Source organism: Lutra lutra, chromosome 8, assembly GCF_902655055.1.
Source record: "Lutra lutra chromosome 8, mLutLut1.2, whole genome shotgun sequence".
Taxonomy (NCBI): Eukaryota; Metazoa; Chordata; class Mammalia; order Carnivora; family Mustelidae; genus Lutra; species Lutra lutra.
Window position 1 is genome coordinate 119,864,119 of NC_062285.1, and position 15,918 is coordinate 119,880,036.

A 15,918-nucleotide genomic window follows, 5' to 3' on the forward strand; every position below is an offset into this window, starting at 1 on the left:
GGGAAATGGCATGGACATACAGATGTGGGAGGAAGTAGAATGGCTCAAACACGCTTTCCCAGCCAGAGTTAATGTAGCCATCCATTTACTTTACCAAAGGAAATTTACCCATAGAGAAGTCACTGATGAACCAATGGAGTTGCTTCTAATATATCCGGAGACAACAGTTTCATGGGTCTTCTTTACAGTGTCTCCCCTGCCGCCCCCTGACAGTCTCTTTCCTCAGAGGGAAGAGTTATTTGTAAAACCGTACTAGCAGAACATTGCTAACTGATTATAAACGGTAAATAAGTAGACCGAGTAATGGCTAATTTCCTTCTCTCTGTTTATCCTGCCCTTTAAACATGGACAATCTGTAGCTATTCACAGAATGAATGAGAATACAAACATTTGCTAGTAAGTAAAAAGAGCTTGAACTTGGCCTCACAGATTGGCTTTTTTTTTTTATATATGTAGTGGTTGATGATAATGAAAATGTCTTTTGAAAATAAATTTAAGTAATTTAAGTAGGGGCACTTGGGTGGCTCAGTCAGTTAAGCATATGCCTTTGGCTTAGGTCACGATCTGGGGGTCCTGGGATGGAGCCCTGCGGGGAGCCTGCTTCTCCCTCTCCCTCTCCTATTCCCCCTGCTTGTGCTCTCTCTCACTCTCTGTCAAATAAATAAATAAAATCTTCTAAAAAATATAATCTTTATTCCACCTCATAAAAATAGTAAAAAAGACTTCAAGTATGGGCTGCATAGTTACAAATGCTGTCCTTACTTACTTAATGCTTTTAAGGTGCTCTGTGCTGAGTTACTGCCAATCTCAAATAATACAAATTGTTGTTTTCCAATTCCTTGACTTAGGTACCTAAGCTTTGTTTTATATAATGAAATGGTTTCTGCCTTTTCTCTTGGACATTGATAATATAATGGTATACAAACACTTAGTAGGTGCTGCTCTGGACAGAGGAGTGGAAATTAAGAGAATTTGTAATGTTAACAGTGTTAATATTCAGCCTCCTTTCTCTAACCATTCGCGTTTTAGCAAGCGAAAAGACATACTTATGGAGCACCTGCTTTGTTTGCTTCATACACAGAAGTTTTTCTCCTCCTTGAGTCCTCTAATTTCTGACTAAAATTGTGGTGTGTGTGTGTGTGTGTGTGTGTGTGTATGTGTGTTTAACGTTGGCCAATTTCTTTAGTTCCCACAATATGTAAGCTTTAGAAAATCAAATAATTCTGTCCCCTCAACTCCCACCTTAGTGTAACTTTAAAAATGAAACCAGGAACATGCAAAGAGAAGTGTTAGGTTGCCATCAATAGAAAGAAGAACAAGTAAGTTGGTATTTCAACTTCTAAGAATGGCAGCAAAAACCACCTCCTTTGCATAGAGAGTCTGGGCAGCCGCATCTCGCAGCCAGATGTCTGGCGCCACCTTGTGGCAGACAGATAGAAGGCCCACTTCCGAGAGGAGGGAAAGCAGCTTCTGGGAGTAAAGAGCCATTGTGAAGAAATGTTCCCCAGGGGCACGTCTAGGTTTTGTGGGGCTTGAAGCTTAAGCATTTGGAAGAGACTGTCTTTGAACCACCTCCTCCAAATTAGAAATACAAAATTACCAGGACCCCTAGCAAAGAGTGGGTCTCTGAGATTCACTTACACTGTAAGGTTCACTGTGAGTTGGCCTCAGGGTACAGGTTCAGGGGGCCCAGGCAGTGCTGGCGGTGGTGGGAAGAACCGAGTCTTCTGTCAGCTGCTGGAGGCTTGGTGGAATGGAAGGGAGCACAGAACCCCTGCTGCTGGGTAACTTCTGTTCTTCAGGTCAAAGTGGGGGGGTTGCCTCTGGGTAAATTGCAGGTGCATTTCTTTCCAGCCCCCAAGGCCAGTTCTTGCTTTAGCCTTTGCTGATGCTTCTAAGCCTGCTGGGGGGGACTTCTGCCTCTCTCCTCTCACCCCTTTAAAATTTGACCCACCCTATAGTTTGAAGGGTGAGTACTCTCCCTCCTCTGGAAAGCCTTCTCCAAAGAGCCTAATCCTGATTCTCGTGCATGTTCCCTGCAGTGTTACAGAGCAGGTAAGGGCACAGGCTGTGGCATGAGCTAACCGCAGTCTTATTTATTCATTCACTCATGAGACAAATGTTTGTTGGGTGTCCAGGCTGACCTGTCACTGATCTAAACTGAGAATAGGTCAGTAAGTGAAACAAAGGTCCATACTCACTGAGTCAGCATTTGGGACCAGTACTTCTCAAGCCATCAGTGGGAAGGGACTACTTCTTAAAACTTTCTGAGAAACTGTGGACTGATAATTTTGGGACATACAAAAAAAATAAAGAACAAAGATACCAAAATAGCAGCCCGAGTTTTAATGATAGACTTTATGGGCATGAAATGACATTTCAATAAATAGAGTAAGTGTAATGAGGAAAAATTACAAAAAACTACATAGTCATTGAAAGTGCATGCAAAGGCAATTAATATAGATCATTATTAATACTGGAAACTTTTTTCTATGTAGTAATTTAAACCAAACAAAAAGTTTGTAAGTGAGCTAGAGAGTCCCTGTATTAAATGCCTATAAGCGCACTTTGAACGCACACCATATTTGTCAGCACTGAACTTTTCATGGAGTAAGAGTTTGGTTCTTGCTCACTAATGAATTCAATCTAGGTTGGATACAATAATGCTACTTGCAGGAGATGATGTATCTAAACTATTCTTGTGGTTTTTTTTTCCAATTACACTGGAGAGAAGCCAGTCTCACAGAGGTATGTTGACAGCACTAGAAAAGAGATTTTGCAATCCCGTTTCCACAAACTCGGGATATTAATTTTTTTTAACATTCATCTAAAAGCAAATATTGCATTTACAGTAACTCCTTGGTTAGTTGCCAGTTCCCATAATTTTTCCTATAAAGTTATAGTTATATTTAAATCTTTTAATGAAATCAGTGAATTCTAGATTTTTGTATACTTTTGGGTTACAGTTGAAAAACCTCGAATATCAAACATGTTAGTGTGGTCCCACTTCACGATTCTGACTAGTGTCTAGTTTGTGCCAGTAAGATGAACCCACACGGATCACTGATATATGGGGTATAGTGATAATGCCTAATGGCAGTAGAAGTCTCCATATTACTTATTCTTGGTTTCTGTACTCCTGTCATGGGCTGGTGACCAACAGTTAGCACTGGTGTGTTGACCACACACCGGATAGACTATTCTAGGGCCCCTGCTCTTCCGTGGCTGGTCCTCCATTTTCTCATCTACAAATTAGGAACAGAAAATGGACGTGTTGTACGAATTAAATGAGATAATACAGGGAAAGGGCTTGATGGAGGGAGAGGGCTTAATAAAAGTACAGGCTGTGTACACAGAAGGCAAAGATAAGGCTCTTAGGATTAGAAAATACAGATGAGTGAATGAATGAATGAATGAATGAATGATTAACTCTGTGAGACAGACCGTAAGAAATGCTGAAAAGATTTGTGGCATGAGTGTGTGTGCGCACCCGTGTGTGTGTGTGTGTGTGTGTGTGTGTGTGTGTGTGTACGTGTATGTTGCTTTCATGTGGGAGGAGCCGGGTGGCCTTCCGGTCTTCTTAGCCCTTCGTGCCTATTGTTCGAGGCACCGGGCTTAGCATCCAGATGATTGCTGCATTTTACTGGTCTCCCCTGTTGGTGAGTGCAGGGCTTTCCCTGCCCTGGGGAGGGAACAGCTGTCTCTTCTTTTGTGCAGGGTGTTCATTGGACCCCCAGGGGCCAGGGGAAGTGTGCAGGAATTGGGGGAGGGACTGGGGGGCTAGTGCCCTTGACTGGAGGGAGGGATGTGGAGAGGCTGAACCTGGGGCATTGCGATTGCGGTCCAGTGGCTCTCATGGAGGCAGAGGAGGGCAGCCAGGCTGGTGACCGTGATCATTGTGTCCGGTATGTTGCATCCTTCTCTGTGCAGCTCCATCCGGATTCGAGAATAAATCAAGGATACTATTTGCAGTCTTTAAAAACAGAAGAGTTGAAGACACAGAATGGGGGTGGAAGGTGACACATAGTCTGCTTAGGTGTCTCTCCCCAGGGCTAGAAGGCAAGCCCTAATGGGCGGCCAGCTCTGCCCCCTCCTCTCCGCATCTGCTGCTTGGACAGGCCTGGGGAAACTACCTGTGTGGGCTCCAGCACCGGCGGTCATAAGCATGTTGTCACAGATGTCCCTTAGGATGTCACTTTAGAACACTTCTCTTTTTCTGACCCAGTAGCTTTCATCTGTGACTCTCTGCCCTGCCCCCTCCAGGAGCATGAGAAGTGGAGTGGAGTTAGCCCCAGGGGAGGTGTGGGCACCCACGGGCTCATAGCAGCTGGGAGGCCTCTGGCTGAGTGTCCAGAACCAATGTTTCTTAAGTCGGAGTCAGCAAATATGTGCGCAGGGATCTGAGTTTTCTCAGAATTAAAAAAAAATTTTTTTGTCCTTTCATTTTTGATGATAGTCCAAAAAGCCGTATAAGCATATAAACTGTCCCCAAAGAGCTGAAGATTCTCCTTGGATTCCAGTGACTTCACTGGGGTCATTGTCTAATGAACAAAAAAACCAAGGTGATACAATATCTAAATGACACCTTTGAGCCACGTGAAAGCCAAATGACCTCACAACACGCTCTATGAAGAGGTTTCCTCATTGCTTAAAAAAGAATAGTAAACATTTCAATAACACCAGGTAGCAGGAGTAGTTCAAGGGCATGATGAGTAATTCGAGTCATCCTTACAACAGCCTTGTAAAAGAGATACTTTTATTATCACCCTCCCCATACTACTTACTTATGAGGATTGTGAGGCACAGAAAGGTTAAGGAATTTAGGCAAGGTCCCACAGCCAGACAGGACTGGTACTTGAATTGGAAACCGGAGGGGCTGGCTCCTGAGTCTGCTCTTACCGCCCCCCTCATCCCCTCTAACCTTCCAGACAAAGTGGCTCACTCCCTCAGTGCTGCAGGTTGTAGGGAATAATTGTGCTTCCGTGAAACACTGCACCCTCTGGGTGATGTGGTTCTGATTTTCGGGAAGCTAATTTACAACTCTGTTAATTATAGATAAGTGACAGCAAAGTAGCTATTGTCTATAGATATGCAAATTCTATTCTGTCTTTCTCTCTCAGCGCTCAGTTGATTTCTCTCCCACCCTCAGGTTTGCCCCCTAAGTGCATTCATTTCAGTGTTTCTGATCTACAAATATTTCTGCCGTTTGGATATTTTTAAACTTGTTACAAAGTCTGCCTAGCTCCCTCCTCGATTAGTGAGTAAAATAAAATCTTTACCATGTCTTCATTTTTATATCTGTATGAGAGCAATGATGTTACTCATTCTGAAAATTAAAAAAAAAAAAAAGATTTTATTGACAGAGTGAGAGAGCACAAGCAGGGGGAGTGGGAGAGGAAGAGGGAGAAGCAGACTCCCTGCTGATGCAGGACTCAGACTGGATCCCAGGATCCTGGGATCATGACCTGAGCTGGAGGCAAACGTCCAACTGACTGAGCCACACAGGTACCCCCAGAATTGTTTTAACAAAGGAATTTCTCAACCCATAGCTTCTTAGTTTCTCCGTGACCTTCTGCTCAAGCACCCCCCCGCCCCGCCCAGGTGCCCACCCCCTTAAGCTGCTCTGGCTGTGTTTTCCTGTAGAGCTGTTCTCCCGACACTATAGTCAATATTCCTATGTTTGTTGTTGTTTATGGCCTCTCTTCTCCCGCTGGGATGTGAGCTGCATGAGGACAGAGGTCTTTGTCTCTTCCGTTCACTGATCCCTCCCAAATACCCAGATGGTGTTTGGCATAATGTGAACGCTAAATATATATATATATATATATATATATTTTTTTTTTTTTTTTGAAAGAGGTGGGGAGAGAATTGAATTTTTATAGGGTATAGTGGTATAAACACATCTTACTCAAAAGGGCTTCATTGGCTCAGTCATTGCCGTAACCTTGCTGTGAATTTGGGACATCTTCCAGCAAAACATCATCTGTCACATGTAAAATTAATCAGTAATTTGAATGGGACACGGGAGGCATCTGCTTTGTAAACTTTGTTTTATCATTATGTAAGAATCATAAACCTTAAGGAGCTTATATCCAGTATTACTTATATTGAAGGGAGAATATAGTAAGAGTTTTAATGAAAATCATCTGTCAACACGGGGAACCTATTTTTTCCCCTTGCTCCTTTAAAAGGAAGTATGTGTGTTATTCAAATTGGACAAACTGTTTTAAATATCTAACGAAACTTCTGAAACTTCCGTGTGTGGCGAGATCTGGGCTGTAAATTACAAAAGGAGAGGAGAGCTGGGACAACCAGTGGGTGGCTTGGTTCTGGAGGTGGGTCTGGCCGGGGCGGGACTGTCCTCTTTGAGGGGAAGCCAGAGGAAGGCCAAGTGTCTGATGCTGGGGGGCTCCTCTTCTCGTAAGATCAGAAGTGGACTGATCTCCTAAATATTGAAGTGCAGAGTTTGATTTTTGCATAAAGAATGGCGTGACGAGACCAGACAAAACCGTGAACGTTCAAAATCCGGTCTGGGCAGGGGAAGGGGAAAGAGAAGCATTTTCTAATGAGCAAAAATTTGATTTGGGGACTATTTTTAAAAGATCTGTAGCAATTTCTTTCATGTGTTCTGCATATTTTAAGCAGGGGATTGTGGGGACTCCCGCTGCAGGAGGTTCGGCTAAGGAAATATTTTAACTTAAATCAGGTCTCTGTTTGCATAATAATATATCAAACGTAAACTTCAAGTATCAACACTTTCTTGAACTTTTTGCTTAATAAGAGCTACAGTATGCTCTCTGGATTGCCCATGTTCCTTAGGATGGCAGCCAGAGAAATTGGACTTTATTGTACCTGCATTTTAAGACCGAGTGCTTTATTAAAGATTCTAGGTGTCAAAGAATAAGAAAAGAATTTATTTTAAAGCTTTTCTCTGGTGATAGAAGTACTCATTTGGATGAACTTGCGAATATGTTCAGTGTTGGTTGTTGTTGGAAGGACACACTTCCCAGTCATGGTGTTAGAATCTTTTCCAGTGTCCCAGAGGGGGCAGAATTTGTCGCAGGCAGAGGTGATAGATTGTGAGCGTAATTGTATATGGAAATAACTGCGTAAATGTTGATTAATGTATTTAATCATAATTAAAATAAATTAGGATTGGAGCTAAAAGCAGCACAGTGAGTGCCCTTGAATGGAGAGAACCATTGCAGGGATGTCAGGTGGGGGACTCTGTCCGTGTGTGTGTGTGTGTGTGTGTGTGTGTGTGTCCCCCCGTTGCCGACATGGGCTGTTGTTTTAATCACCTGGGTGATTAGCGCCCAGAGGGCTGGGAGGATCTAGAGCCACGTGGGCCTCCCCCCCATCCCAGAATTACCTCTGCCCACGGTAGAAGGGGGCAACCTGTTCATAGGTGTGATTATAAACTCCCAGGGATGGGTTTCTGAGTTGCGTGTGGCTGGGATTTCCAACAATAAAGATGTGTGTGCTCTACAGTCATTGAAACTGGAAGACCAGTGAGGACAAAGGAGTGGCCAGCAGAGCTGGAGAATGCGAGAATGAGAACCCCAGCACCCGGCTCGCTGTGCTTTAAGCAAGAGTGGCTTGATGCCACAGTCCCCTCCTGTAGAGTGGTGGCAGTCACACTTCTAAGGAATCTTCCAGTCCTCAGAGGTCACCTGACTGTGACACCTCAGTGTGGGAGACTTGGGCGGAGGGCTGGGAAGGGAAGGTTCCAAGGCCCACCCTGTTGGTCTCTAAGCACTTGGCAGGGGCAGCTCTGTGAAGTCCGGTTTACAGCCCCGTGCCTTCCCTTGGCCCATTTCCTCTACTCCAGAAACCCAGGGGGCCCCTGATGTGGGGCCCCACCCCCACCACTTGCTCCTCTACTCTTGTTCATCTCCCTCTTTTCTTTCCTTCTTCTACCTTTCTCTAAGGCCCCGATGGTCCCTTGGCTAGCTGGTGGCCCTCGCAGTAAGATCTAGTCAGCCAACCCCCACCCCCACCCCCGGCACTGTGCAGCGTGTTTTTTTCATGTCTAGATGCACCTCACGATTGTGAATGCGACCCTGCAGTGTGAAGATAATGGCACTCCTTTGAAGAGAGAATTTTTTTAAAGCAGAGACATTGGACGTTGTCATAGTCAACTTTGGCTGCCATGGTGCCACCTGACAAACGGCCCCACACGTCCTTGGTGCACCATGGCACTTCTGTTTCCCGCGGTGAGCTTCAGGGATGCTGCCTTAGCCTGTGGGTCGTGGGCCCGGGCTCCAGGCTTTGGGCTGAGTTCATGTTGGCTCCATGTGTCTCATTTCGGGGCAGTAGCCTCACAGCAGGGACAGGAGCATGAGAGGAAAAGTGCAAACATGTGGCGCTTCTTAGACCTTGGCTCAGGATCAACATGGTCATGCCTTCCAGTGAACGTTGCATTGGCCAGATGGAGTCTTATGGTCAAGGCCAAATTTCAGTGGGGTGGGGATAAAGAACTGCACCCCCCCACCTCGTGCACGGCTGTGTGATCATTTCAGTAGGAGAAGGGGTGGAAGATGGAGAACGTTTCATCCTCCTAACTTATGCCCAGAGAACATGGTTCCCATACCTGGGGTTGGGGTCCCATGAATGGGGGTTTCAGGCAGCACCAGAGGCTTTAGGAGTCCTGGTTGGTAGAAGCAGAAAGTGTAAATACATTAAAATACAGAGATAGGTTTCCTTTGTCCCATCTGGAACATGCTGGTTTGAGTCCATGAACATGCTGGTGGCTGACCGCCTTCCTCCCTGGTGCCTGAGCCAGAGGCCCAGCCGCCCCTGCCCTCCAGACTTGCAGACCCACGGGCAGCCTTCTGCCCTTTGGAGCAGTTCCTCTGAGCATCTGCTTGAAGTTTCTGAGATATTTTAAAGCTTACTGTCTGAAGTGTTCGGCCAAAAGAATACCAAAAAATTTGAGACGCCTGTTCGCAATTCTTAGTGCCAACGATGAGAAGCGAGCCTGTGGCTTATCCACAAATAATCAGGAGGGTGGGTCGTATTGGGAACCCGGGCCAGCAGCTGCCACACATCACCGCAGTTGTGCTTACGAGACTTTTGAGATGCAGGGGCGGTTTTGATCTAACAGTGACATGATTTACTGTCTCACAGAACCGAGTGGCCATGGTGGCGAAGATTCATTTCTGGAAAGACTATCTCCTTTAAAGATCATAAATAAAATGCCTTATGGGTTTTTGGAAATCATTCCTAATCTGCTTTCCTTTAACTGAAAAGCCCGTGGTTGCTTAGAGAAAAAAAAAAAATGTGTTCTTTTGGCTAAACATGTGAAAAGGAAGAAAGAAGTGAGTGCTTGTTGGATGGTGACACGTCCGTCCTCATGTGGGAGAAAAGTAACTTGTCTACCTGAAGGCTGCCCCTTTAAGAAGATGCGGGGGAGGTGTTGTGGAATTGACACAACCAGTGGCCCAAAGGGGTCCTGGAAGGAAGTTATCCTGGCTACCAGGTGTCCTGGACTCATGCCCCTTGCTCAGTACCCCTCGGCTTCCGCATCTCCTTGTTGCTCTCCTTGTGGGGGACCCTAGTGCTCTCTGGTTCGGTCCCCACTCCCAGCTTGCTTTTGAAACTTTCTCCAGCTGGAAGCCAATTTTCCACCCTCAGGTCATCCCTGGCTTCCTCAACCTGGCACCCCTCAACTCACCCCCACTCAGCCCAGATCGAAAGCCGGGGCACTTGGTGTGTCCGGCTGTGACAGGGGACCTGAGGTACAGCTTTTGAGACCAGCCCAACCACCTCTTTCCTCATGCAGTGAACGTTTTCTCCCCACTTCGTTGACAGGATTTATTTTTATTTTTTAAATCTTATTTTCATTCCATGATAGTTAACCTGCAGTGTTCGTTTCATGTGTATGATACAGTGATTCGGCAGGTGCAGATGTCACTCAGTGCTTGTCATGATGAATTACCCCCCTTAATCCTGGTCACCTACTACTTTAACAACTGTGGATATAATAAGTGCATTAGTATTAGTAGTAGAATCAGTGCCTGTTGCCATGAAAGTCCTCAAATGTCTGAAGATAAGGAACTACTTAGAGGGAGAGGGGAAAAAATTTCTTCAAGAAAGTTCCCTCACAACTGGGTCATCACAGGTAAGTAGGAGTTTACCAGGCTCCAAGGCTAGGGAATAGCATTTTAGACAGAAGGAAAAGCCCTACAAAGTCCACACCAGAGTCAAAGGAAAAGAGTATTTTCTAATCCTGTCATAGCTGGGAAAAATGCTTTTCCCATCGGAGCGTGTGTGGCCATGGGTTTGATCTGTAACAGGACAAATGTCTGGTGAAGCGAAGGGCTCTTCACGTGGCAGTGGTGATCCTTCAGTTCACAAAGCTGTGTCCATTGGGCCCCTGAGACAGGTGGCACCGCGCTCAGGTTCGAATTCCGGGGAAGACGCCGAGCAGCCCGACAGAGACCCTTCCCTGGGCAGCGCGGCCCAGCCCCCACTCGTCATGGGGTCCAGATTCACAGCAGATCACGGGCTCCGAGGCTGACCAACAGAGCAGTCAAGAGTCTGGTTGGGAACAGACTCCGGTGTTAAGAGGGGACTCGCTGGAATGGGGACTCATCGTTCAAGTGGGAGCTCGTGAATCGCTTTCACGTTCCTCCCAATGCCACCCCGTGGCTGGAGGGGACGCGTGTCGTGACTACAGGGATCACAGGGATTCCTGGTATTTCTGAATCGGGGCTGTTTACAAAAATGCCTCCAGAAGGCACCTGAATCCGAGTGGCCCGTGGGGTCGATGCAAAAGCGGTGTTTTGTTGGGTTCCCTACGGGAGGGAGGGCAGGAGCCGAGGCGTCCGGCCGGAGGCCCCCGCGCTGCCGTCCTGGTGGGCACCTGCGCTGACGGCTCTGCCTGCCTTCTCCCCTACAGGTATGGAGAGTGCAATCACGCTGTGGCAGTTCCTGTTGCAGTTGCTGCTGGACCAGAAACATGAGCATCTGATCTGCTGGACCTCCAACGATGGTGAATTCAAGCTCCTCAAAGCAGAAGAAGTGGCCAAACTGTGGGGCCTCCGGAAGAACAAAACGAACATGAACTACGATAAGCTGAGCAGAGCCCTTCGATACTATTATGACAAGGTAAACCCTTGAGCCTCGCGCGTGGAGCGCCGCCTGCTCCTTTCCCTGGTGAAAGCATATGGTTGTGGACCACGAAGCAGATTAGAAACATCAAATGGAGGCAACTTATGCAGGTTTTTCTGGTGGAAGGGAAAGCTGTGCCATAGGGATTTTTTTTTTCCTAGAAGCCCTTTGCATGTTCCTATGGGTCGAATTTTGTTCCATCTGCATTTTCCCTTAGAGGTTGCTGCAAACCTTTGCTCGCAGTAGAAATTAGTCGTTGGGAGGTTCTCAGGCCTCCCTTGTTGTCAGTTGCTTGAGTGACAGAACGAATGTTAAGATCTAGAAAGTCTGCGCATCCCGACTGGTCTGCCATTCACCCAGATGGGTCTTTCCTGGAACGTTGGTAGCTTGGGCAAGTTATGTAGCCCAGCTCAGAGCCGCAGTGTCCTCATTTATACAAGGGGGATTATACTAGTGCCATCTCGGGATTGTTACGAAGATAAACACGTTCAATGCTTAGAACGATGCTTGCTACCACCCCGCGCTTTGCACCTTCGTGAGAAATTTCCCTAATTAAAAGGAAAGCCATTTTCCTTTTTAAGTCACAGAGAGGAGACAGAGCGCTTTGTTAAGTGGTGACACAGCCCAGTTGCCAAGCAAGGACAGTTGGGGTGAGTTCTAATGTATTTCTGGAAAAGCAGTTAATGTGGCTGCGAGGGCAAAATTATTGCTCTTCAGAGGTAATCATTTCAGGCCTGTAATTTTGGCCCTCTCTGTGAGGATCTGTTGGTGCTGTATATTTAGCCCCACAGACACAAAGACTTAAGAGTCCTAATAAGGGTAAGCTTTTGTTCTGGATTTGCCGTTCGTATTGAAAGGTGAATTAAAAGCTGATTTAAATATTAGTTCCTGATCTATATTTAGTGCCTGCCTTTTGCCAACCTCTTTGGAATTCAAGACAGAAGGATTACACATTTCAGGAAGTGGAGACCTCATTAATTATAAAGTGTTCCTTTATATGATCGTAATTACATATGATTATGTCATTGAAATGTTAAAGGTGCTTTCCTTTAATGTAGCAATTAATTAGTCCTGGCTTAATGCAGAGTCCTACGAAGAAATAAAAGCATCTTGCAAATTGCACTGTCTGAAAGACTCGCAGATGGTTTATTGTTTTGCATTTTTTCCCCAGGTTCTAAGTTACACAATGGGAATGGGGGGGAGCCCTCTGAAGGAAAACAGTCGTCTTGCCTGTTGGCAGGGTGCCTAAAAGCCTGGCTTTGAGACTAGAAAAATGTCATTGTTTTAATTCAAGACATCAAAGATTAGGGGCCCTGTCTCAGTACCTGTGACTCTCCTGTGGCCCAGGCACCAGGGCTAAGGATGCTGGGTCTTCAGCATGAAGGGAGACCATGGGCTGCAAGGGACTCATCCAAAGGCCAGTAGAGCCATTCCTATGGAGAAGACACCTGCTCTCCCTTGGGCAGACTTTCTAACTCTCTGGGGAGAGCAGGTTCGGGGCTTCAGTTGCCCAGCACACTTTGGTACCTTCTGTATCTAAGGCCTGGAGCTGCGGGCACTTCCCACGCTTCGCCTCATTTAAACGCAGCAGCCCAGGTTGCTGGACCCGCGGCCTCTCCGGGAAGCAGTAGCCTCGGACTTGAACCTGACTTGTCTGCCTGCATTCCTGGCCACAAGGCAAACACTCTACCTTCTGGGCCATTCATTTTCTTTGCCTCCTGAACACCTGAGTTTCGAGGAGGCAATCAGGTAGCACAGAGGTGATTTTCGTTTCTTACTGAGCCCTGCAGTACCACACGGCCCTGCTCCTGTTGGGTCCAGGGTCTAAGTGGTCGCTGTGACCTCCTCGCCCTCTTGTCCCTTTCCTCTCCCACCAGCGCTGAATCTGAGGTTTGGCCACGTGACCTGTGAGCAGCCAGCTCATGCGAACAGTGAGGACAGGAGCAGCTCTTGTCCAGCGAGTCACACAGACGTGGCCACCACGGGAGGACACTTTATGTCCTTCCTTCCATGTGTACACAGTACCCAGGTTTGTACACGGTACACTCACATGTACACAAGACACACGCATGGACACACGATATGTGTGTGCTACATCCCTGTACACACTGCACACATGCGTGCATTACACGCAGGTGTGCCATGCACATATGCACGCACACAATGTACATATATGCAATATATGTGTGTGCACAACACATGTGTGCAGGCAATATATGTGTGTAAGCCCAATGTACCTGTGCATGTATGCAGTACACATGCTAATATGCATATGTGCACACAGCACACGGCCACATGTATATGGTATCCATGCAAGTACATGTAATATACATGTGTGTGGTACACACGTGTACACACTGTACATAGGCATGTACACAGTACACATGTGTGCACACGGGCATTTGAATCTTTCTCATGAAATGCCCTGAAGTGATGAGTAAGTGTGATCATTAGATTCCTGATACAGCTTAAAATACAAAGGGAGGGAAGAAGAGGGGGCAGAGAATGAAGGAGAGGAGAGGAAGGGCAGGGAGGGAGAGGGAAAGGGGAGAAATGCAAAGGTTACAAAAATTATAGTAGATTTTACATTTCGTGATGAACACTTTTTTTTAAAGATTTTATTATTTTAGAGAGAGAGAGCCCGCATGTGAGCAGGGAAGGGGCAGAGGGAGAGGGAGAGGGAGGGAGAGAATCTCAAGCAGACTCCCTGCTGAGCACGGAGCCCGATGAGGGCCTCTGTCCTGCGAGCCTGAGAGCGTGACCTTGGCTGAAATCGTGAGTCAGATGCTGGACCGACTGAACCACCCAGGTGCCCCCATGCTCAGCACTTTCCTCAACCTTGCCAGTGTTACTCTGTGACTATGTGTATACATTGAACCATAAGAAATTGCCATCATCTGACCATTTTGACCCCACAAAAATGGCAGTCTCACACGGTTTGGTTTCTAACCCGAGCGGAGGAATGGAGGAGGGTCTGTGAATGGGAATCTCCTGGCCACGTGCTCCTCCTTCCATCGTGCTCTGCCGGCATTCCTCACAGTTCCCCGCTCTCGGTGTGACCCTCTCTGCCTTTCAGCGTCCTCCCCAGCCCCCTCCTCCATTCTCCAGTCCTGTCCATCCATCCAGAGTGTGCTCTACAGGTGGCCTAAGGTTGGTGACTCCCCACCCTTTTGGCTGCATTCTTCTCTCCCGTTGGCTTTTCTGTCCGTTGCTAGCTTGTATCTCTTCACTGTTGGCTCAAACTGCCCCTCCCTTGGTGTGTCCTGATAGGGAAGCTTTCCTGCAAGCATGAGAATGTCATTATTTTTTGTTGTTGTTGTAGGTTATATTTTTAGCTCATTCCAGAATATTAGACATGGACAGAGGGGAAAAAAGTGGAAAATGTGTGCAGTACTTTGTAGAAGGCATCAGAGGAAAAGATATATGGACTAATTGTATCTGTTTGGGGCTGAGACTCTTTAATCGTCATTCCTCAAGAACCTTCCTCCCTCCCTATCCCCTCCGCAGCCCCCCACCATCCATCACTATAGCAAGGTGGTTCACAGCATGGACTTGGGGCTAGACTGCTGGGTGTAAATCCAGCTCCGTGACTGTGAGTGCTTTGCCTGATCCCTCTTGGTTTCAGCTTCCTTCCTAAAATGGGTCTGATAGTAGAGCCTGTACTGTGGTGGAGGGGGTGCAGGTCAGCTGAGTTCACACAGAATCGGTTCTGAGAATTATGCTCAAAATACAGTAGGTGCTACCAAGTGTTAGCCAGAGAAATGATCCTCATCGCTAATTTGAAAAATTCAGACAACTGCAAAGAAGAAAGTTTGGACCTGTGTTCCACCTTCTGCTACATGAGCACACCTAGAGGTCGGATGAGGTCAGATCCTGGGTGACTGAAGATGGATGACCACAGTTTCTTTACCCAACTGCCTATCTTTGTATATGGAGGCCCTTCTGAAATTCAGTGACCAAGATGCTTTACTATTTCAATGATGCTTCCTTGCACCTCTGAGGAGCACCCTTCTCTGAGCAGCCCCAGTTGGAGCAGCCCGCAGGAGCTTTGCATTCAGCACTCTCTGGGCTGGAGTGGACGCCCGGCCTCTGAGTGTCCATTTCCCCATGGGTAAGGGAGCTTCGTAGCAGCACCTTCCCTCAGCGGGTGGTGTGAGCTCATGTGCAAGGTACTCAGCACAGTGTCAGGCACCTGCTAAGTACACACCCCCAGCGCGCGTCCCCTCTGTTATCTGGGCTGATGAAACTCCCGGCACTGTGTGACAGTTGCCTGTTAATATCGCACAAAACTGGATTAGTGTCCTGGATGGTTGTAACCACAAATTGTGTGGCTTAGAACCACAGAAATGTATTGTCTCAGATGTGGAGGCCAGAAGGCCAAGGTCAGTGTCAGGAGGGCCGTGCTCCCTCCGAGACTCCGGGTGGATCCTTCCTTGCCTCTTCCTAGCCTCTGGTGGGGGCGTTGGGTCCTTGTGTCCCTCGGCCAGCACCCACATCACTCCGGTTTCTGCCTGGCTTGTCACATGATGTTATTCCTGTGTGTTTCTCTCCAAATTTCCTACTGGATTAGGACCACTCTCATGACCTCCTCTTAGCTCAGTTAGGTCTGCAGAACCCTATTTCTAAAGATCCCATTCACAGGTACGGGATGCAGGGAGGGGGTGGTAGGATTCAGCATCTCTGTTTGGGAGACATACGTCGTTTGTCATATGTTTCATATATATTTTACATATATTTCAGACACTACTGGACTTTCATTCAGATTTTCAAAATTATGATCAATGCCACACATTCTGAAGGAAA

The 15,918-nt window shown here is 46.9% G+C and overlaps 1 protein-coding gene across 1 annotated transcript in view; it reads left to right on the forward strand.

Moving 5' to 3' along the window:
- Nucleotides 1-15,918, forward strand: part of ELK3 (ETS transcription factor ELK3) — a 68,647-nt gene that overhangs the window by 16,579 nt on the left and 36,150 nt on the right. The window contains exon 2 of the mRNA XM_047739413.1: nucleotides 10,904-11,112. Within this exon, the coding sequence (XP_047595369.1) occupies nucleotides 10,906-11,112 (207 nt within the window). The 5' untranslated portion in view covers nucleotides 10,904-10,905. The remainder of the gene's footprint in view (nucleotides 1-10,903; nucleotides 11,113-15,918) is intronic.